Source organism: Lutra lutra, chromosome 4 (genome assembly GCF_902655055.1).
Source record: "Lutra lutra chromosome 4, mLutLut1.2, whole genome shotgun sequence".
NCBI classification, from domain to species: domain Eukaryota; kingdom Metazoa; phylum Chordata; class Mammalia; order Carnivora; family Mustelidae; genus Lutra; species Lutra lutra.
The window spans coordinates 173769097-173796089 of record NC_062281.1 but is presented as its reverse complement, the minus strand read 5'-3'; the positions used below and the strand labels follow the sequence as shown (position 1 = coordinate 173796089).

Genomic DNA, 26993 nt, shown 5'->3' with positions numbered 1-26993 from the left:
GCCTCCCAGGTGCCCCTGTCTTACCAGATTTTATTTTTTTTTTAATTTATTTATTTATTTGACAGAGATCACAAGTAGGCAGAGAGGCAGGCAGAGAGAGAGGAGGAAGCAGGCTCCCCGCTGTGCAGAGAGTCCGATGTGGGGCTCGATCCCAGGACCCTGAGATCATGACCTGAGCCGAAGACAGAGGCTTTAAGCCACTGAGCCACCCAGGTGCCTCGAACCAGATTTTAAATAAATTGTCACCATCCATCAGTCTCTGCCTGGCTTCTCTCCAATTACTGATAAGGTTGAGATTCAGCTAACATTTAACGAGCGGCTGCTGAGCTCCGGAACTAGGCTAAGTGCTTGCAGTCCATCATGCTATGTAAAGCCTTAAAACAGCCCTGGGAGTAAAGTAAGCCACAGTCATTCCCATTTTATAGAAAAGGATACTCAGGCTCAGAGAGGTTGAAGTAGCATGTCCAAGGCCACTGTATCAGGATGGGCTAGGCTATGCTCTAAGCTGTAAATGCTCCCAAAATCTCAGAGACAATTTTCTTCTTTGACAAATATTTATTTCTCACTCATGTTACATGTCATCGCGGGTCAGCTTGTCTGTCCTCCAAGTGACGTTCACGCCAGGCTGACAGAACAGTCCTTCTCAGCGCCATTGTTGGATTTATGACAGAAAGAAAAGAAAAAGATGGTAGCCCACAAGCTAACCTTTAGCGTGGCTTAGCTTAGAAGAGGCATGGCCATTTATACTGCATTTTACTCACCAAATCAACCAATAATTATATATGTAATACATGCATATAATGTATGTATGGTACATATATAATTGTCTATACATTATTTTATTAGATATTCATTACTCATATATACATACATTATTTATAGATGCAATGCATGCATACATATAATGATCTTGCCTGACTATATTATATATATATATACACTATATATATGATATATGTTATATATTAAGCATAATATATAATACATAACTGTTATGTATATATAATATACGTGTGTATATAAAATGTTAGCAGATAAGATCAGAGGAAGGTCAAAAAGGTTGTTTTTCTGGTGATTTAATTATAGATATTTTGATTTTATGGATATGAGGTATTTAGAAAAAGCGATATTCTGGTCTGCACTCACAGGGACATGTCCTTGCAGAGCTCTGGCAGTGGGAAAGAAAGACAATGAACAAGTGGTTTCCATAATGTGTCACGGACTCTCCAGAACCCAAGAATGGTGAAGAGCTTTTCCCAAAATTGCCCAGTGACTAAGTGGTTAAGAGCACTTAAGAGTGTTTTAAGCGCAATCAGTAGATTTAGTTTTGAATTCCAAATACTGGTTCCCTGAATTTAACCGTGTGACTCCCCCGCCCACGTCCCCCCTGCCCACCCCCCAGGCCCTAGCCTCCAGGCAAATTACCAAACTTCCCTCTCAGCCTCGGTTTTGCGCTCTGTAAAATGGGTTGTTGTAAGACTCACTGAGATAATGCTTGGAGAATCCTGAGCTCAGTGCCTGGCACGCAGCGAGTCGCTGATATTTTTTTTAATTTTATTTATTTATTTGATAGAGAGATAGAGAGCACAAGTAGGCAGAGTGGCAGGCAGAGGGAGAGGGAGAAGCAGGCTCTCTGTTGAGCAGGGAGCTGGATGTGGGACTTGATCCCAGGACCCTGGGATCATGACCTGAGCTGAAGGCAGCTGCTTAACTGAGCCACCCAGGTGCCGGAGTCACTGATGTTTAAGAAGACCCTTGATCCAAGGGCTTCCAAACTCAAGTTTGGGCTCTTCCCAGGCCCTCGCACTGCCTCTAACTAGGGACAGGGCCTACTTCCTCAGCCACAATAGTGCTCCCTACAGTGCAGTAGGGACCTTATGTCTCTTCAGAGGTAATGACTGACAGGAAACCGTCATCTCCAGAGAGAGAGGGAGCAGGGACACAGGGGAGAAGAGATTTCACATCCTTCTGAACCGTTTGAGGAGACCATTTACTTGTTCAGAAATTCCTTTCAGGTTTAAAAGTATGGACATTAAATTATTTTAATGATGTGAATTCATGAACTATTCAGTTACTCCTTCAGTGAAAAGTTCTATTCCCTCTGCAGAACATGGTTTCCCTCCAAGTTTAGTCCAAGGACTGCTCATGTTAGAATTCTGTAACACCCCCCCCCCCCATTGGAGCCCCCGCTGGCTCCAATGAACCAGAATTTCTGGGGCGGTGAAGGAGGTGGGAGTCTGGTTAGCCTCACTTTTAATTAGCTCCCCTGGTAATTCTTAAAGACACCGAAGTTTAAGAGCCACTATTTTATGAATCTTTCAGCATATCAAGAGCTTAGAAATGCTACCTTCCCTTCAGTCTGCTTTCACTGAGATTATATCACAGTTCAGAGAGCATTTTGTCATTACTTACTGTGCAAACTAAAATTGTTCACCCTGTCATCCCATTGTCCTCCTAGTACCAGTGGTCCAATGCTGCCTCAACCGGTTGAATAAGTGTGATGGAATATTATGTAAATATTAGAAAAGAATAAGCAGGCTCTTTCCACTATACTGTGCACTAAACCTTGAGATATATAAAGAAGAAAAAAATCAAAGTGTACCAGAATGTGTTTAGCCTGTGACGTTTTAGACAGTGACTTGTCTAAAAAGTGCTGTGTGCACACACCAGATATATACACATATGTGCTTGGAGATGAAGTCTTTGTATATGCAGATATCTGGAAGAACATACAAGGGACTGAGGACAGAGAACTGTGGTAGACTCTGGGGACAGGAGCTCAGTGGGTAGGGACATGGGTAAGAGAAGGGCTTTTTTTTTTTTAATTTGACAAAGAGAGAGAGAGAGAGAGAGAAAGCACAAGCAGAGAGAAAGGGAGAGGGAGAAGCGGGATCCCCACTGAGCAGGGAGCCTGATGTGGGGCTCGATCCCAGGACAATGGGATCATGACCTGGAGCCATGGGCAGACGTTCAACTGACTGAACCACCATACAGTTTCACAGTACTGTATACCCACTCTCACTCTTGAATTTTTTTTTAGGATTTTATTTATTCATTTGTTAGAGAGAGAATGAGGGAGAGCGCACAAGCAGGCAGAGAGGCAGGCAGAGGCAGAGAGAGAAGCAGGCTCCCCGCTGAGCAAGGAGCCTGATGTGGGACTTGACCCCAGGACCCTGGGATCATGACCTGAGCCAAAGGCAGTGGCTTAACCGACTGAGTCACCCAGGCGCCCCTCACTCTTGAATTTTGAGCCATCTGAATGGATTCCTTTTTCAGAAATAAATTTAAAAATTTATTTATTTATTTGACAGAAAGAGATCACAAGTAGGCAGAGAGGCAGGCAGAGATAGAAAGAGGAGGAAGCAGGCTCCCTGCCGAGCAGGGAGCCCAAGGCGGGACTCGACCCCAGGACCCTGGGATCATGACCTGAGCTGAAGGCAGAGGCTTTAACCCACTGAGCCACCCAGATGCCCCCGACCATCTTTTCCTTCAAGGCTCTGCTTCCCTGGAGTCAGTCACTGCCATGGTCTATCCACAGATATATTTGATGGCACTGTTAGGACAGACAATTCTGTTAGCACTTAGCATTCCAGTCCAGAGGCAGCAAGAGCACACTTGAAAAGGATTCGCCGATGTTAGATTTTGGCAAGGAGCATGAGGTCAGTGTGCTTATGTAAGCCAACATTGCTCTCAAAGGCGACGTGCCCAGGAAGCTAAGGTGTCCGCTCAGCCTACTTCGAAAGCAGGGTCTGCACAGGACCAGAGGCAGCTCAGAGGGAGGCCATAGGGAGGGGACTGAGTTTCAGCCCTGCTGAGGGACCTTGACCAATCCTAAATTGATTGGCTCAAGCAAAAAAAGAAATATATTATTAAAATAACATAAGCGGGGGCGGGGGGGGCGTCTGGGTGACTCAGTTGCTCTGAGGGGAAACTGCTTCTCCCTCTCCTCCCTACTTATGCTTTCTCTTGCTATCTCTGTCTCTCTCTCTCAAATAAATAAATAAAATCTTAAAAAAAAAAAAAGAATAACATAAGGGTAACCTATGATCCAGCAATTCCACTCCTAGGTATTTACCCAAGAGAGAAGGAAATATACAGGAAAAGGAAAGATACAAAGACGTGTCCAGGAACATTCACTGCAGCTTTATTTGTAATAATCCCAAACATGAAACAACCCGAACGCCCAGCGACACATAAATAGATAAACTAATCATGGCACTTCCTTCCAACAGAATATTACTCAGCAGGAAAAGACAATGAACTATTGATACTCACGACATGGATGAATCTAAAAATAATTACACTGAGAGAAAAAAAGCCAGACAGAGAAGAAGGCACACGGCATAATTTCAATAAATCTCTAGAAAATGCAGGCTAATCTACAGTGACAGAAAGCAGATTCATGGTTGCTCTGGGATAGGAGCATGGGGTTGGGAGGGAGGGGTTACAAAGAGGGGTCAACGGGGATTGTGGTGAGGGTTTCACAGGGGCACACATATTCAAAACTTGTGAAATCACACTCTTGAAATATACGCCATTCACTTCTATCAAATATTCCTCCACAAAGCTGTTTTTTTGTTCTTTTTTTTAAAAGAGCCTCAGGATATCATGTGTAACTCCAGAAACAGGTTATGCTTTTTCGGTTGAAGGAAATGTTCTGTGTCTTGATCGTAGTGGTAGTAACATGACTGTACGTTTGGTTTTGTGTTTTGTTCTGTTTGGGGAATTTTATTTTTAGGGGATCTCCATACCCAACATGGGGATTGAACATACAATCCCATGCTCTAGTGACTGAGCCAGCCAGGCGCCCCGTTAAAGTTCATTACATTGCATACTTAAAAATCAGGGTTTCATTGCACATAAATTTTACCCCGTGAAATTGATTTTTAACCAACAGGACATACACGTGAGCATGTACACACACACACACACACACACACACACACAGAATGGGTCAGCGGGTGGACCACAGGAACCTTTAGTACACACCTGCCACAGCGGCAAAGATGCTCATTCTCCATCTTTGTCTCTTACCTCTCGTTCTCCGTATGCCCACATTATTCTGAGTCTCTCTCTCATACTCTAATCTTCTCACCCACCGATCCCTTTCCAGTTCTCTGGTCTAAAAGGTAGAACCTTCAGCTGCCAATACTTTCTGAAATTTATATGTTAAGGTCCCGGCATCCAAAAAAGGAAGGAATTTTTCTCTGAGTCCAGCCACAAAATTCATGGGAAGGATTCAAGGTTGTGTGTGGGCTTTAATTCACTTATTCAAAAAATATGGAACAGCGCTTGCAGGCATGGGGCCAAGGCCCGGGGTCCCGTGGACAACGACACTAACAAAGTCCCCACTGTGGTGTGGCTTATAATCCAGTGAAGAGACAAGCAAACAACACTCCCACTTCAAATCGTGATAAGCACTTTAAAGAACAAAATGGAGAGTAAGGGCATAGATTGTGATGGGGAATGGTGTACCTTCAGACAAGGTGGCCAGGGATGGTCTCTAAGGAGGTGACTTGGATAGACATGAAGGATAAGAAGTCAGCTCTCCAAAGACCCAGCTGAAGAGAGTGTAGGTCCAGGTAGAAGGCAGAGCAGGTGTCAAGCCCGGAGACAGGCATGTGAGTCCCTGGGCCTGGAGCTTAGTAAGGAGAACAGAAAGGGATACGGGCAGGTCTCAGAGGGCCATGCGGGACCAGGAGAGGAATCCGCATCTCCCTCCCAGTGTCTTGGAAAGCCTCTGGAGGAGCTAAAGCAGAGGAGTGGCTTGATGTGATTTTTTTTTTTTAAAGCTCCTTTGGCTGCTGTGAGAAGAACAGGTTGTCATGGGGCAAGGGCGGAAGCAGGGAACCGGTAGTCGCCCGTGCTGAGGGCACAGCCCACAGGAGTGGTGACAGCTTGGGTGCTAGGGCTGAGGGAGGGAGAGAGAGAGAGAGGGGAGAAAGATGGTGTGTAGGCAAAGACAGGAATAAAGTGCCTAAATGTGGCCAGGGCGGAGTCCTGAGTACTGACAAGGCCCGTCCCACAGTGATTACGTGGCTGAAGATGGAGACGGGTGATCGAGCAGTCAAAGGAATAAGGGCCTATTTTAAATCCCTTCTCTGAGTCCCAGTAATGAGGTCTGGAAGAGGACATGGTTGGAATAACTTCAGTGGTTCTCAGTGGGGGTGGAAACACCCACTACCGAATACTGACATTTAGAGGAGGGGGCTGGGGCTTCTACACATCCAGAAATATGTAGGACATCCCACACAGTAACGAATGGTCCCGTGTCCCACTTTCAAATGCCCCACTGCACATTTATGAATATGAAAAACCTGTCAAGCTATCTGAGCCCAGATCTAACTCCGTTTTACATACAAGTATGGTTTTAAAAAATATTTCCCAGGAATGCAACTCAAGTGAAAACCAAATGATTTAATCTGTTTCGTGATTTGCCTAAGGGGCGCCTGGCTGGTTCAGTCAGTAGGGCTCGAGACTCCTGATTTCAGGGGTCATGAATCTGCGACCCACATTGGATGTAGAGATGACTTTAAAAAAAGAGTTGGGTGCCTGAGAGATGCAGTCGGTTAAGCACCTCTTGGTTTCCGCCTAGGTCGAGATCTCAGGGTCCCGAGATTGAGCCCCACACTGAGCCCCGCATGGGGCTCCATGCTTAGCATGGGGTGTGCTCGAGATTCTCTCTCCCTCTCTCTCTGCCCCTCCAGCTCATACTCTCTCTCTCTCAGATAAATAAATAAATAAATCTTAAAAAAAAAAAAAAAGATCTGTCTGAGAATTGGTTTTGGAAGCGCATGTCACCAATGGCAAGGCTCAGAGCTTTTTTGTTTTGTTTTAAGATTTTATTTATTTATTTGAGAGACAGACAGTGAGAGAGAGCACGAGAGGGGAGAAGGTCAAAGGGAGAAGCAGACTCCCCATGGAGCTGGGAGCCCAATGCGGAACTCGATCCCAGGACTCCAGGATCATGACCTGAGCCAAAGGCAGTTGCTTAACCAACCGAGCCACCCAGGCACCCAACGCTCAGAGTTTTGTACGCACAACCCGCCCCTATCCGTCCATGTTTAGAGCTACAGCATCCAGGGTACTTCTGTGTGTAGGTACAAACACCTAACTGTCTCAGCCTCTCCTAGGATACTCATGCCTAGGTATTTACAGGCTTAAAATGCATTTTATAAATTACTTTCTTTTACTTCTTTTTTTTTTAGTTAAGATTGCAATCCCGAACATATTACACATATAAACTCATTTAATCTGCAACACAATCCTGTGAGATAGCCACTGCATTGCCCCCAGTTTATAGATGAAGACACTGAGGCACAGAGTCAGATCCCAGTTCACACAACTAATAAGCAGCAGAGCTGGGAACCTAGGAACCTAGGAGGTTTGTTCCAAATTTTATATCATCTATAGCATAAACCCTACATCGTATAGACTTTAGGCAGGTTTTCTGCGAAGTTTACTTCGGGATGGCATGATCATTACTAAGTATTTGTCTGCTAAGAATGCAGCCCAGGGGCCTAGATGCCTTCTGGGCCCCCTCCCAGCTCTACAATCTCTTAACTCTGGCTGTGTGCTTCAGAAGTTCTCATTCGATTTAAGCTTAGGCTTGGAAGCACGAAGCACTTCCTTGAGAGGAACAACATTACATCGAATTCGCGAAGCTGGCTGGTGGCAGGGCAGTGAGCGACCCTGCTCAAGAGAAGTTTGGTGACACACCACATCCTTTGACTCTGGCTTCACTTCAGAGAATCTTCCCTGAGGAAATATTTTTTATCGTGCTGAAATACACATTGCATAAAATTTGCCATTTTAACCATTTTAAAGTGTGCGACGCGGTAGCATTGAGAACATTCGCAACGTTGTGCAACCAGCACCGCTCCCTTGTTCCAGAACATTCCAGCACCCCAAAGGGAATCCTCATATCCATTACATAGCCACATCCCCCCAGTTCCCTCTGCCCTAGCCTCTGGCAGCCCTGAATCTGCTTTCTGTCTCTATGAACCTGTCTATTCTGGGTATTTCCTATAAATGGAATCATACAAGACGTCTGGATTTTTCACGCAGGATAACGTTTTCAGGGTTCATCTGCACTGAAGCAGGCATCGGTATTGCATTCTTTTTTAAAAAAACTTCTTGGGTGCCTGGGTGGCTCAGTTGGTTAAAGCCTCTGCTTTCGGCTCAGGTCATGATCCCAGGGTCCTCAGAGCCCCACATGGGGCTCTCTGCTCAGCAGGGAGCCAGCTCCCCACCGCCCCCACCTGCCTCTCTGCCTACTTGTGATCTCTGTCTGTTAAATAAATAAATAAAATCTTTTTTAAAAAAAAAAGCTTTATTGAGGTAAAACTCATGTAACATAAAATGAAACATTTAACGTGTACAATTCTGTATCTTTGAGTACATTCCCCATCTTGTGCAACTACTACTCTACCTAATTCCAGAACATTTCATCGCTCCCAGATAAAACCTGTACCCGTTAAGCAGTTAATTCCCATTGTCCCCTCCCCCTGTCCCTGGCAACCACCAGTCTGCTTTCTGCATCTAAGGATTTATCTAGTCTGGCTAGTTCACATGAGTAGAATCATGTATTATGTGACCTTTTGTGTCTGGTTTCTTTCACTTTACATGATGTTTTCGAGATGCCTCCACACTGCGGTATATATCAGTACTTTGTATCTTTCTGTGCTTGAGCAATATTCACCGCATGCACAGACCACATTCTGTTTGTTTGTTCATCCGTTGATGGATATCCGGGTCATGTCCACCTTTTGGTTCTCGTGAATCGAGCAGCTACAGACATTTGTGTACACGTTTTTGCTCAAACACCTGCTTTCCACTCCTTGGGGCATCTACCTAAGAGTGGGATTTCTGTGTCATGCAGTCACTCTTAGGTATAAGTCGCTGACAAAGCTCTACCGCGGTCACCGTTTTACATTCCCAGCAGCAATGTTCCAATTTCTCCGACTCTGCATCCGTCCAACACTTTTTTAAAAAAACTACTATGGCTATCCTGGTGGGTACGAGGTGGTGTCTCATGATGGTTTTGATCTGCGTTTTCCTAAAGACTAGTGACATTGAGCATCTTTTCATGTGCTGATTTGTTTATTTTCATCGGGGAAATGTCTATTCAAGTCTTTTGTCCATTTTTTCAAATTGGGTTGTTTGTCTCTTTGTTTTTGAGTTGTCCCTGAGGAAATCATTTTAAATTTGAAAAAGATATCTAAACATGAAAATATTCACCACAGTATTATTTGCAAGAGGGAAAAGATTGAAAGTGACATTAATGTCTAATAATAGGGGATACAAAGACAATCCCTGTTCTCAAGGGGCATTTTGTCCTGTCAGCAAGACACAAGAAAAACACTAAATTCAGTGATTCCTATATTCAGGGTGTGCACAGAGTGCCAAAGGAACTCAGAAGAGGGGTGGGGCTGGTGTCAGGGAAGGTTTCCCCAAACAGGGGAATGTGAGGGAAATGCGAGGGTAGGTGTGTGTGATGCAGACAGCGGACACCCGTCCAAAGCTATGAAAGAGAATGGTACAACTGGAGACCCACAGTTTTGGGGGTTGTGGTATAAGTTTCAGCGCAGTGGGGCAGGAAGGAGCTAGAGCTGGAAGGAGCTAGAACTTCTACCTGAAAAGTCAAAGAGCTTCCAAAGGAGGTGAATTCCAGACATCAGCTATGTTTTGGAAAGATCACTGACAGCCACATATAGGATGGGTGATGGTGGGGCTGGACTAGGGGCCAGTCAGGAGGTGTGCCAAGACAGAATGAACTAAGACAGTGGCTGTAGGGGAGAGAGGAGGTAAGAAGGTTGGGGATCAGATATAATCCCTTGATCATAGTTCCTGCCTGATATGCGTTGGACTGTCTCCCGTCAAAACAGATATGTTGAAATTCTAGCTCCCAGGACCCTAGAATATGACCTTATTTGGAAACAAGGTCATTGCCGATGTAATCATTTAGATGAGGTCATCCTGTCGTAGGGTGGTCTCCTAAGCCGATAGGACTCGTGTCCTGATAAGAAGACACCACGTGAAGACAGAGGCTCACAGGGAGAAGGCCATATGATGGTGAAGGCCCAGACTGGGGATGTGTAGCTGTAAGCCAAGCAATGCCAAAGATTGGCAGCAAACCACCAGAAGCTAGGAAAAAGCAAAGAGAGGTTCTCCTATAGGTTTCAGAGGGAACATGGTGCTGCTGACACAGGGGTGAGGTGCCAAGGGAGGGAGAGAGAATCGCAAGCAGACTCCCCACGGAGTGTAAGTCCAATGCAGAGCTCAGTCTCATGACTCTGAGATCATGACCTGAGCCGAAACCAAGAGTCAGATGTTTACCCTACTGGGCGACACGGGCGCCCCTCTGTCAGGCTGAGTTTTAAGTGTCTTACTCAGAGCTCTGCTCTCTGCGGGGAAGATTCTATAATGATTCTCACTTTATATTTAAAGAAACAGAAACACAGAATGGCCAAGCAAATTTTCCCAAGGTAACAAAGCTAGGTACATGGCAGAGCCAGGATTTGATGCCTGGCAGGCTGATTGCAAGCAAGCTCTTTTGCTCTCGCCCAATATGCTACGCATCCATTCTGGATAAATATTTGCTCTAAGTTTCAGTGGATGGATGGATGAATGAGTGAATGACTGAATGAATGAATGAGTAAATCTGCATATGGTACCAGCATGAAAAATGGGGGTGATGAAGTAAAGAGAGAGAGGAGGATAAGCCCTGGTGTTTGGTTCAGTTGACTTAGTAAATAAAAGCATCTGCATCTGTAGAGGCAGGAAAAAGAGGGTCAAAGTCAGATTTGAGGGGTGGAGGTCGAAGGCTGCAGAAGGAATTAATATAGTCTTGAATGCTGAGTTTGAGTTGCTGTGAGACAAGCAAGCAAGATGTCCGGTAGACGGCTAGACAAGTGGATCCGGAGCTCCAGAGAGAGATGTGGCTGGGAATTACAGATCTGGGAGCCCTCTGGGTGCCTAATGTCGGGGAGTTGAATGAGATCGCCGAAGCAAGATGTATGGGAAGAGACAAGCAGACCACCCACCATAGAGCCCTGAGGAAAACTGGGATTCAGGGGCCAGCACAGGAAAAGGAGAGTTTAACCTACGAGTATAGGGTGTGTCATAGAAGCCAGCTTGTGGGGGGTTGAGAGTTGAATAGAAAAGTGAACCAGAGGGTAACCCGATGAGCTGCTGGTGAAAGAGTGAGACACATGGCTTTGTGGGCTGGTCGGAGATGACCCTCCACTGTGCCGTGCTGGGGTAGCTCACGCCAACTGACTGGTACATTTTAGGAATTTGGTGAGCTGGTTGTTAAATACAGCCATTATTTAAAATTAAGTTGTAAAAAGTTACAATCAAATAAATTATATTTATTTTTTTAAAAAGATTTTATTTATTTATTTGACAGAGATCACAGTAGACAGAGGCAGGCAGAGAGAGAGAGAGGGAAGCAGGCTCCCCGCTGAGCAGAGAGCCCGACGCGGGACTCGATCCCAGGACCCTGGGATCATGACCCGAGCCGAAGGCAGCGGCCCAACCCACTGAGCCACCCAGGCGCCCAAATAAATTATATTTAAAGATAAAGTCATAGGGGTGTCTGGGTGGCTCAGTTGATTGGGGCACCTGTCTTCGGCTCAGGTCATGGTCCCGGAGTCCCAGGATCGAGTCCTGCATTGGGCTCCCAGCTCCACGGGGAGTCTGCTTCTCCCTCTGACCTTTTCCCCTCTCACTCTCTCTCTCAAATAAAGAAATAAAATCTTTAAAAAAAAAAAGATAAAGTCATAAACTTTCCCAGCTCATCTCTTCCTAATTATTTACTACATTTCACTATTATCTGTGCTATTTTTTGTTGTTTCTGTACGGTAGAAGCACTACAAAGGGGCACCACTGCTCCTATCTTCCCAGTTCTCTATTCAGTGAGTCTACTGATAGCTTGACATTGGCCATGGGATGAGGTATTTATACCATTGAAACTGGTGAGTGCTGCAGATTAGAATTTGATTTTTTTGTTGATTGTCTATTTAAAAAGTAACAGAGAAAATGTTAGTAATGCATATTAAACTTAAAAGAACATATTGCTGGGGCGTCTGGGTGGCTCAGTGGGTTAAAGCCTCTGCCTTCGGCTCGGGTCATGGTCCCAGGGTCCTGGGATCGAGCCCGGCATTGGGCTCTCTGCTCAGCAGGGAGCCTGCATCCCCTCTCTCTCTCTCTCTGCCTGCCTGTCTGCCTACTCGTGATCTCTGTCTGTCAAATAAATAAAATCGTAAAAAAAAAAAAAAAGAGCATAGTGCCTATAGTCATTACCTTGTAAATGGCGCCAAAAATTGAGGAAATAGTCTTGCAGTATTCAAAAGCTATTATCCAATCCTGCAAAGAAGTCGCATCATTGATGGACGAGTTAAGTTTTAACATAAATTTTCTGTTTTTTTACTTTTTGAATCTTTAACATAGAGGAAAATTTCAACCAACATTCATGTTGGGTTTGTCAAATGCAACCAGACCGGCTAGGATATAAGAGTTTGGCAAAAATCAGCAAAAGCTTTCCGTGAGAATCAATTGAGGGCATCTGGAGGCTCAGCTGGTGAAGCGTCCGATTCTTGGTTTCAGCTCAGGTCATGATCTCAGGGTGGTGAGATCCAGCCCCATGTCGGGCCCTGCACTTAGGGGAGTCTGCTTCTCTCTCTCTCCCTCTGCTCCTCCCTGAGTCCTGTCTCTCTCTCTCTAACAAATAAATAAATCTTTAAAAAGAGAGAGAGAAAGGGGTACCGGAGTGGCTCAGTCAGTTAAGCATCTGCCTGTGGCTCCATCGGTTGAGCGTCTGCCTTCCTCTCAGGTCATGATCCTGGTGTCCTGGGATCGAGTCCCGCATTGGACTGAGAGTCTGCTTCTCCCTCCTTCATCAACACCCACCCCCCCCACCTCATGCTCTCTCTCAAATAAAGAAACAAAATCTTTAAAAAGAGAGAATCAATTGGCTACGTGGAATTTACAATAAAGAGTAATACATATTTTATTATTTTTAAATTGTATGTTACACATCCTTTGTATCAGTAAAATTTATAAATAATTATGTGTGGGTACACACACACACACACACACACACACGTCAGTCAAACTCCTGACCACCTAGGGGTGGCCTTCAAGGCCCCAAGAACTCCATGCACTGAGAGATGGCGAGGGTTAACAGAAGACAGCAGCAATGAGGGGTAGTGGACGGAACAGCTTGATGGCCACTGTCACAAGCCAATGTTACCCAAGGGTGGAAGAGCAATGGTCTGGATATGGCCATGGATTGCTGATCGCTCCTCTCCTACCAGCTTTTGCAGTACACGGAAAGAGTGAGTAGCTTCCATTTTTGAGGACCCAGAGAAAGCAGTGTCCTCAGGGGATAGCTTGCTTGGTTTCAGTTAATAATAACAGCTTCCTCTTATCGAGTGCAAGGGGAGCTTAGTGCCATGATATGATCAGGGTTTCTGAGTTAGATATTTCGGGTTAGAATTCTGGCCACTTCCTAGACATGTAATACTGGGCAAGCTAGGTACACTCTGAGCTCTCACTTCCCGATCCATAAAACGGAGATAATATGACCTAACACTCAAAAGATAATACACCTAAAACACTAAGCACAGGGCCTGGCATGTGGTAAAGTTTCAATAAATTGTAAGTATTACCATGGCTATGTAAGCAAAGAAAGCAAAATACATTATTATAAAATTACAATTACACATGGGGGACAGAGGGGGAGATGAAAGGAATATATCATAAAGTTAACAATACTTTTCCCTGGATGGCAGGACCATGGGGTTTTTCTTTACTTCCTCCATACTTCCCAAAACTTGCCCAACAACCCTATTTTTATGTTTATTCTGAAAAGATATTTTTTGAAGCAAGGAAGGTGTATAGGAAGGAAAATCTTCCTTTATTTTTTTTAAATAGATTTTATTTATTTATCCGACACAGAGCACAAGGCAGAGGAAGAGGGAGGAAGCAAGCTCCCCACTGAGCAGGGAGCCGGATGTGGGGCTCAATCCCAGGACTCTGGGATCATAACCTGAGCCCAAGGCAGATGCTTAACCAACTGAGCCACCCAGGCACCTTGGAAAATTCTTCACTTAAAAAAAAAGAAAAAAAAAAAGAGAAAGAAAGAAAAAGAAAGAAAAGGCCAGCGTTGTCTCAGGGCGTGAGAAAAATTTTTAAAGTCTTCTATAGTAAGTACACAGGCCTATCACCCGAGCAAATGATTGCAAAGGGCAGAAAAGTCATTTGTAGAGTTTAGTATTTCCAAGTCATTCTTCTTCCCCAATAAAAAAATGGACTAAGTTCAAATGCTGTCTACTCTTCTCTATTTTCTGACTCATCCTGTGAATTTTACATTTCAGGAGGACTTAAAACAAATAAAAGTGTTATAAATTAATCTAAACATGATTCAAATATTTAATTTATGTATTCATTAAAATTTTACCTGTTATCAATCTTAAGGTTCCAGGTGTAAATGGCAATTCTAAATGAAAGTCAAATACAGTCATTTGCATAAAAGCATTAGAAGATGATTAATTGGTATTTTCATACAGCTGTGATCCATTCTGCACTTCTAGAGCTGAAAAATCATGTTTCCCCTAAAAATGTTTACCTATGCCAGTCCTCATGAAGCCGTAGAATACCTCCAGTGTTTCATGTACTCAGCTACACGTACGGCATGTTCATTACTGGAGTCACGTTTCCTTTTTCCTGATTTTAAAAAGACATTACAGTTGTGTACCCATGAAAATTAGGCTGATTTCCATACCACTCCTTGAATATTTATGTGTTCCATTCCAACAGGAAGCTAAAGATTAAATCTACCCGTGTTAACAAATTAACATTTGTGTGTTTTAGCATGATTTGGGGAATTTAGTCCAATTTCAAGGGAATATATTCCAATTTCAAGGGGCATATGCTTGAGGTACCCGAAAAAAATGAGTCACAGGGCTTAGGTGGAAAAGTGTTTTCGGCAAAGTGCTTTATCTATGCTGGATAAAAGCTGTGGCCTGGCAGCTCTGATCCAGTTACGATTGCTAAAGCATGTCCAGGCTGGTTAGCTAATGCCTCTGCAGGAATTTAGGCCACGCATTAATGCGCTGAAGATAAAATCAATTTGAAAATTTCTTAAATCAAATACCAATCCTGGAGTAAACTCTATGTGCAGGAGAACCAGCCAACAGCAATAGGAAGCCAATTATAAACTACGAAGCTCTCTGCTAAAACGTCCTGGTTTGTTCCTGGTAGGGCCCATTACACACAGTTTGCACAAGTTAAACCCACGGACTAGATATAACTGCTTGCTAGACACATGCATACCTGTGCTACACACATACACACACACACACACACACACACACACATTCTCATAAAGATGCAGCTCAATTAACAGGGTCTTGTTGTGGGCAAAAACCCACAGCAACATCCTGACTGTAAACATCAGCCACTTCTGCTACGGCCATAGAACCAGGCATCTTAGAAATCAGGCCCGAACTCATACACTGGCCTGGCCCACTCCTTGCTATGATTTCCCTTCTCAGTTTCCTCATCTATAAAACGGGGTTAGCCATGAGTGGAAGCCTGTGGAGATCACCTGAGACAATGTATGTGAGATTCTGAGCGTTGCTGTACTTGGCAGGTGCTGGCTAGCCCCTTGTTCGTCTTCCTTACTGCCCTGACCCCAAAACAGCAAAGGCGTGGAAGGCGCTGAACTCTGCTACCCAGCGTGGTTAGCAAGGTTGCGAGCAGTGAGGTATTCTATTTGTTTTCATTTGCAAGTGTGATCTGCAGAGAAAATCAAGAGGTGGAGGCCATTTTACAAACCTTCCCAAGGCCAGATAGCCCAACTGGTGTAAACCAATCCCTTGAAATGTGAATGCAGATATACTGGTCATCTCTTCATGGAATCCAGAAAAAAAAAGGATAGTTTTTGACCCTATTCCTCCGCTGCTCCCTTAGATGAGGCTCTCACCTCTGTCCTGGCCTACCACAGCCCATCATCAGCCCACCAGCCGTCACTGATCTTCCAGCTGCCATTCTCAGCAATTCATTTTCATTCCTTCAGCTGGCATTTACTGCTTGCATAATACGAATCAGGCGCAGGTTTATAGGGACAGTCTCTAAAGAACTTTCTGGATAACCTCTTTGAGCACGCATCTGACAGTGTAAGTGCTCAGTGGTGCCTGGACGTGGACATTTTGAATAAACCCCACGGTTGAGTCTGATGGCTCCTCCTGATTGAGAAACAGTAGAAAAAAAAATTTCAGATTTCTTTCTCTGACTACATAATACCCTGTGCAACATGACCCCAGCTCACTGAACACTATCTGGCCTCTGCCTAAATTTTGCCTTTCCTCCTTACTATAGTCTGGCCATACTAGCCGCGCTGTTTTGTGAGCACACCAAGCTCGCTTTTTCAGGTTTATACACACCACTGCAGGTACTACTTGGGAAGTACTTCCAGCACCTTCACACAGCATTTGCACCTAGGAGGCTCCTTCGCCTTCCTCAGAGACCTTCCCTGACCATCCCGTCTAACTCCATGCGTAACTCCAGTCACTAATTCCTCACCTGCTTTCCTTTCTTCCAATCTTCATAGCGCCCATCGTTATCTGAACATACATCACTTTTTGGTGTCCCTGTTTATTCTTTCATCTCAATCAGAACGTAAGCCCTGTAAGGGCGGAGGGTTTGTGTAGTATGCGGCAAGGGCTAGCCACGAAATCATCACTCTTCCTAAGGGGCTTTTACCCACAGCACTCAACATGCTATCTGTATAATCGAAGTCTAGGTTCTATTCGATATTAAGAAACTGACTCCAACTCTTTCACAGAAGGCACAGGGGAAGGGGCAGAAACTATTGAGAAGGCCTCATGGACAAGTGGACCTTGGCTGGGCCAAGGCATTTCTCGCCAGCTCCCGGGCTGTGTCCTGCTCTCTAGGCTGCTACTCCACCCTCCCCCTTGGCCTATGCTCACACAGGACCCAACATATGTATAGCACTAACTGCCTTCTCTACATCAAGAGTCTCCCTCAGTAAAAAGTCAGAACCTGCTGGTCCCTGATTAGCTTTGGGCCGACTGGCTCTGACCCTCATTGTAGCCTTGGGGATGGAGAGGGAGGCACAAGGGAGGAATGTGAAGCACACCTCCTAGAGTTTGAAGATGTCCAAAGCAGCCTGGCACGAATGCAGACCTTCCAGAGATAGCAAATCGTGCCACTTCTCCCAAACCTACCTGGCTTTCACGCCTCCACTCCCTTTTATTGGTTTTTCTGCCTGAAATGTGCTTTCCTCCTATCAACCTTTTTTTCTAAGTGCACAATCCAGTAGCATATAGTACATTCACACAGTTGTGCAACCATCACCACAAATTCCAGAACATTTCATCATTACAAAAAGAAACCCCATACCCATGAGCAGTCACTCCACATCCTCAACCCCAAGCCAACCCCAGGCAACCACTCACGCATTCAGTTCCCTCGGGTATATATCTAGAATTGGTTATTGGATATATTGGAATTGTTGGGTTATCTGGCAATTCTGTTTGACTCTTTGAGAAACTGCCAAACTGTTTTCAAAAGAAGTTGTACCATTCTACATCCCCATTCGCAAAGTATGACAGTTCCAATTTCTCTACTCTTACCAGGACTTGTCGTCCATCTGTCTTATCTTAGCCCTCCTAGTGGATGCAAAGTGGTACCTCGCACCATCAGCTTTTCCTACATCACACTGAACAGCCCAGGCGGAACCTCCTAACATGCTCCAGGACGGTTTTACTAATGTGCTTCTCCACAGTACCATCATTTACCAATCAACGCCAATTCATTCAATAATTACTGAGCACCTACTACATGCCAACCACCATTCTAGGTGAAGATAATAGTGAATGAAACAGACACACTAAAATATCTGTGCCCTGTGGGGCTTCTGTCTGGTGGAGAGAGGCAAATAGTTTGTGAAATGGTGGTAAGCGGTATGGGGAAAACGAAAGCACAGTAGGACGACAGGCTGATGGCACGGGGGTGGCAATTCTCAAATGAAGGTCATGGAAGGTCTCACTGAAATTACAGTTGAGCAGGAATTGAAACCGTTTCAACAATAGGACATCCACAAGAGATGTCAAGTAGGCTTTGGATAATGAGTCTGGAGTCCAGAGAAGAGAGTCTAGGCAGATAGAGCAGTAGTGGAGATAATGAAGAACCAGAACTTTAAATGGAGGTGTTTGCTGCTAAACTAGGTGAAAACTTGGGTATGAGGTCTGTCCTAGAAAGCAAAAACCTGTTTTCGTTTTCTATTGCAGCTGTAACAAATTAGCACAAACTTAGTGGCTTAAAACACAAATTTATTATCCTAGAGTTCTACAGGAAGTCCCACACAGGCCTAAAATCAAGCCCAACCTCCTGTTGGGAGGCCGAGCTCTTTTGAAAGACACTAGGATTGAATATTCCCTTGATTTTTCCAGGTTCTAGAGGCCCCCTTCCGGACCTTCTAAGCCAGCAACATTGCATCTCTCAGACCATTCTTCCTTAGTCCCATCTCCTTCTGATCTCAGCCAAGATCCTCTGCTTGTAAGGACTCATGTCATTAAACTAGACCCATTCAGATAATGAGTTAATCTCCCCAACTCAAAATCCTTAATCACAGCCATGAAGTCCCTTTTACCATGTAGCATTATTTACAGGTTCCAGGGACTTCAAGTATAAACATAGGGTGGGGGCTGGGGTACCATTCCTCCTACAGTCAATGAGGAAAGCATTTCAAAAAGGAGTGTTTAGCCATGTTACATGCTAATATGTCAAAAAAAAAAAAAAAAAGTTACGGATAAAGAATTAACCATTGGATTAAGTACCACAGAGGTTCTAGTGATCTTTACATGGGCCATTTCAGTTGAATTAAACTCACTGGAGTGGGTTCAAAAAGACAAAAGTACAGCATGCAGGTAGAGAACTCAGTTTTGAGTTTTGCTATAAAGAGCAAAGGGGAGGAGTGTGAGCCAAACAGGATCTTTTTTCATTTTTAACATGGAATAAGTAACAGTATGCAGTGAGCTGATGGGAAAGACATAGCAGAGGGAAGTTAATGAACAGAATGCCTCAATCTGTACCCTCGAATGGGGACGGAATCTAGTACACAACTGGAAGATCTTGCCTTGTGGAGAGCATGAATCATCTGTGTGACTGGAGGAAAGATAGAGCGTACAAGCAGAGATGCAGGTAGGTAAGCAGATGTGATGGCAGGAGCCTGTGGAGATTTCCTTGTTTCTTTTTTCTAAGTTTGGGGGGGGGAGGGAGACAGACTGGAAACTGAGAGAATGGGAAAAGTATTAACATCTAAGTGTTTTCAAGTTGAAGAGTAATTAAATAGCAGGACTGTCAGATAGTTCTAAGGCCTATTTGAGGTCATGACTTTAAACACAGAGACAGCATGTTCAGTTGCACAAAAGTGCATATAAGGTGGCGGACTGAGCTTAACCAAAAATGGAGTTTAGCCAGGCAAGTATAATGAAGCAAGAGATGGGGCAGGGCAATCTGCTGTGCAACCATGAGTGAATTTAACAGTGGACCACTGAATCTAAGGTAGGTAATAAACAGGAGGTGGGAAATTTAAAATAGGTAGGAGATCAATGAACTGTAAGTCACCCATGTATCCACTTACCCTGTTCTTAACATCTACAGTTCTAACTCCTCTTCTAGACTAGGAGTCGCCAAAGTGGGAAGTGTCTTCTCATTCTTAGTACCTTAGCAGATAAGCTTGTTTTCTGAATGGATGGATGGACACTTGCCCATGGTCTAAGGGAAGTTTTCAACCCCCCAGTCCTATGATATACAAGGTTCCTCTTTTCTCACTGTTCTCTAAGAGTCTGAGTAAAAAGCTGCTTCATCACAATCTATGGTATAAACAAATCCCTTGGAATGAGATAAGATGCGTAATTCCTACAGTGTTGTGTCCAAGAACTAAACCACAAAATGTACCAGAAGTATCCCAACTCCAGTTAAGTTTACCCTTATTGAATACCTGGGTGGCATGAAATCTTTGAACTTCCCAACCTCTAATTATTTCACCTCCTTGCAGTAATTAACAGAACAGGCCTTAAGAATATCAAATTTTCTAAGGAGACATAAATGAAATTCAACATGAGGTGGAGAACGATACACAGACAAACAGCATGTAAAATAAGTTTTATTGTTCTTTAAAAGGGTTCGGGGTTTGGTTTTAAATCAGGCTGCACACCTTTCATCAGTCTGACATCTCTCTCACCATGTCAAACTGGCTTCAGCTAGCAATACTTCATTAAATCCAAAAGAAAAAAGAACTTTTAATTTTGAGGAAGAAAATCCAGTTCTGAGAACAATTAACATTAGTATGTAATTTAAAACAAAATGAGGGATAATGTTTCTTGTCGCTTTATACACCCTTCTCCTCATACAGAACCAGGAATGTAATTTTCCTATTTTCAGGCAGGCACTGATACTGCTGGACACTGCACACACATATATACACACATACACACACACACTCCCACAAACAAAATCAGAGCATGTTAAAGGGAAAAAGTTTGTTACTGTATTGATCAAAACCCTTGAAGTCAATAGACAGTCTGAGTTTAGAGGGATGCTGTTTGGATCTTGAACCTATGTAAAAGAATTTATTGTCAGGTTCTAAAACAAAGAATTTTGGAGAGTACCATCATTTTTCACTTTAAAATTCTAAAAAGTTTCAAAAAGCATTATTTTGTTTTGTTTTCTGGGATGGGAGAGGAGAGAATCTACAGATATTCATTTAGTTAAAAATCAAAACAACTCCGGCATAGGAAATAGGCAGTTCACATAGCCAGCCAACGTGTCTGAGGTATCATCAGTGTGAGACAAGTCCCAGTCCATTCCTACTGGCCTAGCTGATCCTAAAAAAAAAAAAACGGTTAGTTTGTGGCTCTGCATAGCAAATTCCAGCAAGACAAGATGACCCTAAGCCTTTATTCAAATCCTTAGAAGCAGAGCACTACTAAGTAATATTTAGATGATGAGTGCAAGAGCCCTGGATGGTGAACTTCAACTTGCTTGGTCAATGCAGCCCGGTCACTACTGCCTTCTGCAAAGGAGAAGACAGCTTCTCTAGATCAGCACACTGAATCCGTGAAAATGACAGTACACCACTGCATCAGCAACAATCTCTTTGCTACTCATTGGGTTGCTTTCTGTCTCTCTTCTACCCTGTATGGCCTGTGGACACACACTCACTAGGCAATGCTGGTTTTAAACCAGCATTTTGTTTTTTAATCCCAAAAAGAACCTAGTAAGAAAATAACAAGGCAATCAGTGGTTAAACTGAACTGTACATATAGGGGGTGGTTTGGAAAGTATACATGCCAGGCATTTCTCAAGTCCAAAATATCCTATCTTTGCTGTTATTCCTTTTACTGTTCCTGAAAATTCATAGTACGAATAAGTCCTAAATAAAAATTTTAAACTACCAGCATTCTCCGACATCATTAACAGAAAATCAGAGTAATGCTACAAACCCACAATTCTAGAAAGTGTAGAAAGTGTGCTAACTCTCTGCCTGGACACATCTTTAGTGATGGCCTGGAGTGCTCCCCTTCAGAGAACAGAAGTTTCTGGGATACCCACTTAGCTTCATTGGTTGGAAAAGAGAAAAATTCGACTCTCAGCCAAGTTCTTTGAGAAGACTATTCTTAAAATGCCATTTCCCCACTAATTTACCAAAATAAAAACCAAAACAAAAGGCTCTTGGCTACTTTGCCTAATGTTGAATAGGGTTTTCAAGAAAAGAAACTAACATGAATACCCCATCATCAGTAAAGACTAAAAACCACCTGGATCATATAATATATATGCCACTGCCTTTTTTTTTTTTTTGGTGTTTTTTTCTTTTTTTGTTTTTTTGTTTTTTCTAAAAGTGCCCAGGTGGGCTTAAGGCTGCCAGACTGCACACACATCTACAGCAACAAGGGCTTCTCCTATTCCATCTATAACATGTATTAGGGGAAAAAAGAGGGATGGGGAAAGAAGAGAAGAGTGGGAAAATATACACCCACCACCACCAAACAAAAGAAAGAAAGAAAGAAAAAAAGAAAGAAAAAGAAAGAAAGAAAGAAAGAAAGAAAGAAATCCCACATTAGGGAGATCTATGTGCCAAGCATAATGGAAAAGTGTGCTCCCCTAACAGATGGTTCTGCGCAGGCTAATGTTCTGCTGGTTTTCCTTAGAGACCTATTTTGAAAAGTTAAAAAAGACAGGAGATTTTGATATAATTCAATCCTGGCAGAAATTCAAACTCCAACAATTAGGAGCAAAATCATCCTTCACTGAATTAATCCCTTTTTTCTTTCTCTTTTTCTTTTCTTAAACATTTTATTCATGTTATAGAGGGATTTCTTTTTTGTTTGCTTTTTTCCAATCATTAGGAAAGTGGTTGAGGAGTATTGAATCCATCACTACTTTGGTGACACAGTTAAGATTCCAGATTCACATTTCCAGGTACCAAGAGTTCCCTCTAAATGTACAATCAAGTCAGCCTTTGTTTATACTTCTTTCTACTGAACACAGCAGTGCCCATTGGTGTCTCGGACGCGCAATCGCATCTTAGGTCGGTATTTCTCCAGGTAAAGCAGCTGTTTGGAATTGAATGCTCCCCTTCTTTTTCTGAAAATACAAGAATGACAAACTTGATCATGTAAAAAAAAGAGCTGTCTAACTCCCTGAAATGCACTATTTATGGCTAAGGCCTTTCTAACTCCACACAGCTGAAAAAGGGCATATTTCCTATACCGTATCACTTCTTCAGAGGAAGGGCTGATGAGTGAGCAAGCAGTGCATGAAGCAGCAGGCCCAGATGGCATTCCTTGAAATATGTCACCTTCCTAGAGCTGCTACCATACATTTTATGCCCTCTTATGACAGTCTTTCTTTCCTTTTTTTCTTTTTTTTTAAGAAAAGGTTGAAAGAGAAAGGACAAGATAGTGACTGCTAAAGAATTATGGACAACAAAATAACATGGCCCATGAGTCCGGACCGATGCCAAGATTCTGTTTGGGCAATACCATCCTGATTTTGTGCCTGAACAGGTCACTAAGAGTCCTAAGTGCTTAACTGCTTCTTTATAGATTCTTCCTTGCCTCTTGGTCATAGTTACATTTGGAAGGTATTTTAGACATCCATTCAAAGTCACTAGATCACTTAAGACTACTACCTAGCCATTCATTTTAAAGATTCCTAGATATTTAGGTCATATACTGGACATATCCTACAGTGTCCAAATTTGCCACCTAAATTAGAAAATCTTTAAATCTGGGAGCCAACAGTACTATTACAAGCCTCTCTACCACTTGTTCCTTTAGATTTCTTCAATCAAACAATCTTTTAAGCCAACAAATTATTCCATACTACAAAGGGTACTTTCCATAATTCCTTCTTCTTGTATGGTCTTGCTTTATGTGTTTCTGAACATAAAACTTTATACTCACTGTCTTATAAACTGAACTGCGTCTTCATACTTCATTCCACATTCAATCAAAGCAAGTGCAACCAGCACAGGTGCCCTACAGAAAGAAACCCATCTGTAAATATCCACAAGTCTTTGGAATTAAAGGAATTTTTTTTAAAAAGGTTTATTTATTTGAGAGAGAGTCTTGAGAGGGGGTGAGGGAGAAGAGGAAGAAACAGACTCTTCAATGAGCAGGGAGCCCGATGTGGGGCTCAATCCCGGGTCTTGGGGACCATGACCTGAGCTGAAAGCAGACGCCTACCCGAATGAGCCACCCAGGAAAACTGAAAGACTTTTTTTTAAAACCCAGGATTACATACTACCAAAATAATGCAAAGCTTGAGCTTTCCTTTTTTCCCTTATACTAAATATCTGGTTTCCCTATACAGTAAAGGAGAGTGTCTATGGTGTCATCCACTTCTAGTAAAGTACTAAATTCTGTATCTTCATTAAGAGATCTTTACTCTTGGGGCGCCTGAATGGCTCAGAAGGTTAAGTCCTGGACTCTTGATTTTGGCTCATGTCATGACCTCAGCATCGTGAGATCAAGCCCTATGGGGGACTCCATACTGGGTGTGAAGCCTGCTTCAGATTCTCTTTCCCTAACCCTCTGCTCCTCCCTGCTCCCCTGCAGGCATGCACTCTTCTAAACAAAATCTTTATTCTTTAAAATATCACGTTATTATCTCAAATTTTCACATTTTATGTCATCAAAAATTCTTCATTGGTCTTTAACCAACATCACAGTAAAAAAAAAAAAAACAAAACCAAATGTGTCATCTATATTGTCTCAGAAATTCATTACAAACCCATTTTAATATCTTTTCCTCATCAAATGCTTAAAAGGTACTAGCGTTCTTCAACAAAATCCTTTCTGGAGCTAGTAGGGTGTTAGAGAACTGGTCATTAAGAACAGATCTCTTTGTAAGTACGTGGGCTTAGTTTTTTTGGACTGTTTTTTTAACCTCTAACAAGGGACACTGAGGACTGAGCGGGTCTCAACCTATCTGTGGTTTGGGGATGCTATCTGCTTCATAAAGCAAAGTAGAGGGTTTGTCTTCTGGGAAGACAAAGCTGTCTTCTCCTCTGAAAAAGTCTCCAACATAGTTGGATCTGGCATCTTCCAGGAACAGGAAGGCAGGGATTGAGGCCTCATGAGTCTGGGTTTACAGCTGAGGTAGAGAGAGAAGACAGTGGTTATAACCATAAAGTCCAGGTAAAGTGTAGTTACCTCCAGGACTCATCACTGTTAACACCCAGTCTGGGTTTCAGGACAGTCACAGAAGCAGATTCCTTAACAATAAAATAATAGTAATACACACATAGACAAAAATCTAGCAAGGGAAATGATGTTTTAAAATGTCCACTACATGGTACCAACTTTGGACTACCTGTAGGATAGCCACCAGTTATAAAACTGCCCAAGTCAAGTTAGAACACTACCTTCACCCTTCAGAATAAGGACTGGAACTTCTGACCTGAAGAAGAAACTGTACCACACTAAACTGCAAAAAAAGGAAAAGGGCAAACAAAGGGCTGAGCAGGACTAATAATCTGAGTCACCACCACCTTGAGGCAAGAGCAGCCTGCACTAATGTTCTGAGTCAAAGTGCACATGATAAATTGGCATTTAATCTGCTGTTGATGAGAATGTTGCAACACCATTCCATGCAATGCTCAAGGAAAAAGGTTTTAAAATCAAAGTTAATTTTCGTTCTCCGTACATCTCCTTTCAGAAGTTTAAAGTTCAGCCATCTGGTCTGCACCTATTAACTTCCCATTCATCTCAATCCAAAATTAACCACATACAGATTCTTCGGAATCTAAAATTATTTCCATTTTGTTGCCCATTTCAAAGACCCATTTTCAAAGCCTTTTAGAATGTGAAATAATGAGGAAAAAAACTCATACTGAATTAAGACCAATTTTTAGCTCAAATATAAGATAATTACATTAAATCAGTTTCAAAACAATCTCTGAGCCATCATCCACTAAGTCAGAAGCAGACAACCCACGAAACACAAAAAGCTGTCTTAAGAAACCATTAAACCAGCTTCTGCTCTCATTTCCTTTTCCTTCAGGTAATTCAGTATTTGGTGTAATAAATACAAAACTTCTATCAAAGTGAAATTTTTGATAATGAACTCTGAGACAGAAAGGTAAGAGCTTACCTTCCCAATCCTGCAACACAATGCACTGCAACACAGCAACCTGGCTCTTCACGAAATTTGGTTTTTAACAGGTTTAGCCAATCATCTACTATCTGATTAGGGGGTGGCGCTCCATCATCAAACGGCCAATCCTGGAAAGAAAAGATCTTTTATATTACACTTATTTTCTGCAGGATAGTATTTAATGCAGAACAAATGCACAGAAACAGGGTGGATCTAATTGAACCAACTATACTTTATACACCTGTTTTGTTTTTTTTTTTTAAGGGGATGTGGGTACAGGGGGTGGGGGAGAGAATCTTAAGCAGGCTCCATGCACAGCACAGAGCCCAACACAGGGCTCAATCTCACAACCCTGAGATCATGACCTGAGCCAAAATCAAGAGTTGGACACAACCGAATGAGCCATCCAGTTGCCCCCACATACCTATTCCTTTTAAGATTTTATTTATTTATTTGAGAGAGAGAGAGAGTATATATAAGCAGGGGGAAGGGCAGAGGGAGAAGCAGACTCCTTGTTGAACAGGGAGCCCAACACAGGGCTTGATCCCAGGACCCTGAGATCATGACCTCAGCTGAAGGCAGACAATCGACTGAGCCACCCAGGTGCCCCAATATAATATACCTATTCTTTTTAACACAATTCTGATCACTACTGAAGTTTTTTCTAAGATCAAAATTGTGTGCCAAGTAACTTAACCTTCTCGATGACATGTCAGCACTGTAAGCATCTAATTTTATCTTATAGAAATCTCTTATCAGAGTGATAAAAAAAACTAGTGTTCTTCAAATATTTTTATTTGAATAAACCAATAATTAGACATAATAGAGACTGTTATTAAAGCCTAGGCAAAGTATGAGAGAATACAACACCTGTCAATATAATTTACAAGTCCACTCTGGCAAAGAAGTATACCAAGTAGTATCTCATTGATCTCTACAAATATTGTGAGGATTATCCCCAAAGAGCTCAAAGCTATGATGCCTTTTCTTTAGAGAAAGGCTCTTTCATAATAAATCTCCAGTAGTTAGCATATCATAACAGAAATATACTACCATCTTTGTGCTTATATATTTTAAAAATGGGGTGGGGAGGCACCTGGGCAGCTCAGTCAGTTAAGCATCTGCTTTCGACTTGGATCATGATCCCAGGGGCCCATGTATCTGGCTTCCTGCTTGGCGAAGAGTCTACTTCTCCCTCTGCCCCTCCCCATACTTATGCACACTCTCTAACAAATAAAATCTTTAAAAATAAATAAATAAATAGCCAAGTACTAAATATTTTTGAAGCTCTGCCT

At 42.9% G+C, this 26993-nt stretch overlaps 1 protein-coding gene across 3 annotated transcripts in view; it reads right to left on the bottom strand.

The window, feature by feature from the left end:
• Positions 1–20182: 20182 nt before the first annotated feature.
• PTP4A2 (protein tyrosine phosphatase 4A2) overlaps positions 20183–26993 on the bottom strand; it is a 29354-nt gene continuing 22543 nt past the window's right edge. For all 3 annotated transcript variants that reach the window (XM_047725574.1, XM_047725576.1, XM_047725577.1), the window contains 3 exons: positions 25696–25826; positions 23505–23579; positions 20183–22683 (listed from right to left, as the gene is read on the bottom strand). In XM_047725574.1, coding sequence (XP_047581530.1) covers positions 22575–22683; positions 23505–23579; positions 25696–25826 — 315 coding nt within the window. In that variant the 3' untranslated portion in view covers positions 20183–22574. The remainder of the gene's footprint in view (positions 22684–23504; positions 23580–25695; positions 25827–26993) is intronic.